This window comes from Diaphorina citri, unplaced genomic scaffold (genome assembly GCF_000475195.1).
Source record: "Diaphorina citri unplaced genomic scaffold, Diaci psyllid genome assembly version 1.1 scaffold23126, whole genome shotgun sequence".
Taxonomy (NCBI): domain Eukaryota; kingdom Metazoa; phylum Arthropoda; class Insecta; order Hemiptera; family Psyllidae; genus Diaphorina; species Diaphorina citri.
Genome location: NW_007400471.1, coordinates 1 through 4,208, shown reverse-complemented (window position 1 = coordinate 4,208; position 4,208 = coordinate 1). Strand labels below are relative to the sequence as shown.

The following is a 4,208-nucleotide window of genomic DNA, read 5'->3' as shown; positions in this document are numbered from 1 at the left end:
AAGAAAATGCGTTCACTAGATCGTGAGATACAGCTCTCGGAACATGAGAGTCTCAAGCCCGCCGATATCATACCTAGCGACAACACTGTACTCCTGTGATGACGTCATCTACCAATATCGTACGACGCGCTGTGGGCTTATTACCATAGGGATTTGGGTTAGGGGCTCAAATAGATCGAATAGGTACCTATCTACGCATTTTGTTATCACTATTTTTCAATATCAGCTTAGGTACTTATACCTATTTTCAAATTTAGATATTTTCATTCCATTTTTTTTTATCATGCACTTATTCAAGTAGTTACTTTTTCGTACATGTACATTTTTTTTAAGGGGTTTGACAGAGTGAACTGTAACTGCTATGGTCTTATCGTCCCGAATTCGAAGAGAGAAGGAAGACAGGATAGGAGAAAGCCAGCCGTTTCCGAGAACGAACATTATCCCATCAGGATAAAATCCGCCCTGGGCGGGAATCGAACCCGCGGCCTAGCGCTTACAAGGCAGACGCACTACCAACTAAGCTAAGTAGGCTGGCACATTTATTTCGATCGAGAAGAATAATATGAATAGTATGATCTCCACATACCAAACATCCCTGCTCAAAGTTCCGCTTTATGTAAACACTACCTACGTAGGTACCTACCTATATGATAATAATAGTGCTTATTTTTACTGCTCGCATAGGACTGATAAGTCCCTTTACTCCAGCAGTAGGCTACTACTATTATTGTGGTCAAATTCTCAAATTATATTGAGGATAAAATTCCATACCTCGGCTGGGATTGAACCCACGTCCTCCTGTTTACCAGGCGAGCGTCTTGACCACTACACCACCGAGGTAGGTAGGGATAGGGTCCTGAATTAATTTGTGATTTTCTTCAAGTGTGCGCCCCGCTTCTTTAAAATTTCTATGAGATACTCTGTCAGACTGTCACACACTGTGTACACAAAATTTCTCTAAGTTAGAGTGTGCTGTGTGTACCATTGTACCAGACAATGTTGTTTATATTGAAAATTGGGCTTAATGAGAATAAAGTTCCTGTGGCAGGTTTTCTAATAGTAACAAATGCGCGCGCACACTTGACACCAACCTTTCCAGCTCTTTCCTTACCGTGTCTGGCGTTCGCACCACGACCCCCCGTGCGTGCCACGTTGGCATTTTTTGTTTTTTGTGTGTCTCTTGTTCTCATTTCAAGTGATCATTGGCCCGGAGGCTATCTGCCCCCCTTGTCAGGGGACCGAGCTCCCTCCCATTTGAGGAGGCAAAACCCCCCTTGGATGAGCACTTCTGTGCCCCTCCCCTTTTGGTTTCGGGGGCCCCTTTTAGGGGGCCCTAAGGCCCCGAGGGGCGTGCCTGGCAGTGAGTATGAAAACTGTATCTCCTATCGTTTATTTCTTCTTCTTTCTTTTATGATCTGTTTTTTCTTCTCTTTGAGTTGAATCTCTTTCTTTTTCTTGTTCTTTTCTGTCTACTTTTTGTGTTTTCTCTTTAACTTTTTCTTTTTATTTTCTTTCCCTGTTCTCTTTTCTCTTCCTTCTTCGCTTCCCTTCCTTCTTCTTTCTCTACCAGTTTTGTCTTTTAAACAAACAAGAACGTTTTAAAGAAACAAGAACGTTTTAAACAAACAAGAACGTTTTAAACAAACAAGAACGTTTTAAACAAACAAGAACGTTTTAAACAAACAAGAACGTTTTAAACAAACAAGAACGTTTTAAACAAACAAGAACGTTTTAAACAAACAAGAACGTTTTAAACAAACAAGAACGTTTTAAACAAACAAGAACGTTTTAAACAAACAAGAACGTTTTAAACAAACAAGAACGTTTTAAACAAACAAGAACGTTTTAAACAAACAAGAACGTTCACATCAAAATTAGTGATGCACACATAACAAGACGAGAGCCCTGTCTCCCAAATTTTCTAGGAGACGAGATTTCAAAATCCATTTCTCCGATTTCTCGTCGCGTAGTGCATCACTAATCAAAACTAACCATAGTCTTCCATAGCTCCATATGTGCCCTTATAGTATTGACGCGCCTGAATAAATTGATCAGTGGCGTAGCGTGGTCTAACTCCAAGTGTAGGGCGGACACTAATTTCTATCACAATATCTATCTAATAAGAATACAATAATTATTCAAAGTCAATATTTAAGGGTATTTGAGTGGAATTTTTGAGTGTATGGCCACCATGGACGCTACGCCACTGAAATTGATAAAGAAAAAGTTACGACCACAAGACCGCAACTTTAAGGCGAAAATTGCATTCTCCCCTCCCAAAAAATAATATGTTTGTCTTGGCTTTTTATTACTACGTATTACTAAGCGGTTCTCGAAAAACCCACCCCCGGAGAAGACTTTTTAAACTAAACACCCTGTATATAAAAAGTCAATCTACGTCTCTACTTGGTTGAGATTCACACCCCATCATCTCTACTCAAATCAAAATCAAAATCCTGTTTCAAATAAAAATCTGTTACTGCGGCACTGTCCAAACTACACCCCCCACTTTCCCCCTTCTCCATTTTGCAGTGGCGGTCTCACCAACATGCTCTATCACGTGACACTGCTGCAACCCATCCAGAGTTCGGAACCCAGTGAGGTCCTCCTGCGGATTTACGGGCAGACCCATGGCGAGCGGGCTTTAGAGAGCATCATCACGGATTCGGTCATCTTTACGTTGCTGTCGGAACGGAAGCTGGGCCCTACCCTGCATGGGGTGTTCCCGGGTGGACGGATTGAGGAGTATATACCGGTAGGTAACCAACCTCAGTGGTGTAGTGGCTAACGCGTTGGACTTTTTATCTGGAGGTTGGTGGTTCGAGTTCAAGTCAAGTCGAAAATCGAGCGCATTAAGCAGAAAAGAACCAGTCAACAGAAACCAATTTTGAAAACCCCCTAAAAAACGTAGCTATTATTTATTTTCATGCTACCTAATAAAGAAATAGTCTTCAGTGACCCTAATCTGTTAACAAAAAAGAACCACAAGGGGTTTTAGTCGATTAAAATTTACTTATTTTTGGATCGTTCTTTTCTGGGTGGCAGTCATAACTGAATTAAAAAAAAATCGAACTATTCTTTTTTCCTTTCGTGTGATGTTCACACTAGCTATATTTATTTTATATAAATGATTAACCCTTTGTCGCCCCCTTGTCCCAATTTCAGGCCCGCTCCCTCAAATACAGCGAACTCACCGATCCGGCCATCAGTCGAAAGATCGCCGAAAAGATGGCCGACATCCACCTCATGCAAATCCCCGTCGTCAAAGAGCCCACCTGGCTATGGGACACGATACAACGATGGTTGAACACTCTGTATTTGAAGAATACAGGGGGTAACGGAACGGCCGAGTGGCGAAATGGGGAGACGCTGGCTACAGAGTGTCACAAGAAGAATAAAATTCAGATGAAGAAGATCCTGTCCAAGGATTTGAACACGGAGGCTGACTGGCTCAAGTAAGTGACGAGACTTGGTTGATACGTTCTGTAGATGAGAACAGAAACAAAATGGCCATCTCTTTTTAAACTTTGACGTCGGAAAATTTGACTCCATCTTAAAACGGTTTTGGACTTGGCCCGCTTTGCCTAGGCTTGCACGCCAGAGGTCCCGGGTTCGATTCGCGGCGGTGTCGAATTTTTCCGGCTGGAGTTCGGGGTGCACTCAGCCTCATAAGGACAATTGCGTAGCTGCTTCAATCGAGTAGCGATCAGTGGCGGCATTACCAGTGTAGATTTTTTTGGACCGATTGCAATACTTGCTCATTACTAGTAAAGCTTCGCTATAACTTTAGTAATAGAAAGTAAAAATTGATGATACGAATAGATGAGAATTAATAGTAAAAGGAGGCACTTGGTAATGCTGTGATACCCACAAAAGTTGTGAAAAAGCTCTCTGCTTTACCACAAAGCAGTTATGATTTGATTGGTATTGGTAAGCGTGTTTTCTAGGAAAATGGCCTAATGGTCAAAATTCTAGACATTTGTAAACAACATGGGTTGCGCGTTCCCACTGAACTAACAGCTAACCACCCATTTTCTTTCCCCCAGGAAGCACCTGCTCAAAATCAAATCCCCGGTGACCTTCTGCCACAACGACCTCCAGGAGGGTAACATCCTCTACCGAGAGTCCCCCAACAACAACAACAACAACAACAACAACAACGTCAACAATAGCTCCAACAACAACAATATTGACTTGGTTGTCATAGA

At 42.0% G+C, this 4,208-nt stretch overlaps 1 protein-coding gene across 1 annotated transcript; it reads left to right on the top strand.

The window, feature by feature from the left end:
- Positions 1 to 755: 755 nt before the first annotated feature.
- LOC103523440 (choline kinase A2-like) lies at positions 756 to 4,204 on the top strand (the record flags this gene model as incomplete). The annotated part of the gene is made up of 4 exons (XM_026832972.1): positions 756 to 1,360; positions 2,533 to 2,755; positions 3,166 to 3,455; positions 4,047 to 4,204. Coding segments are annotated over exons 2-4 (655 nt in total), but the record flags the coding sequence as incomplete, so codon positions are not given.
- Positions 4,205 to 4,208: the final 4 nt, after the last annotated feature.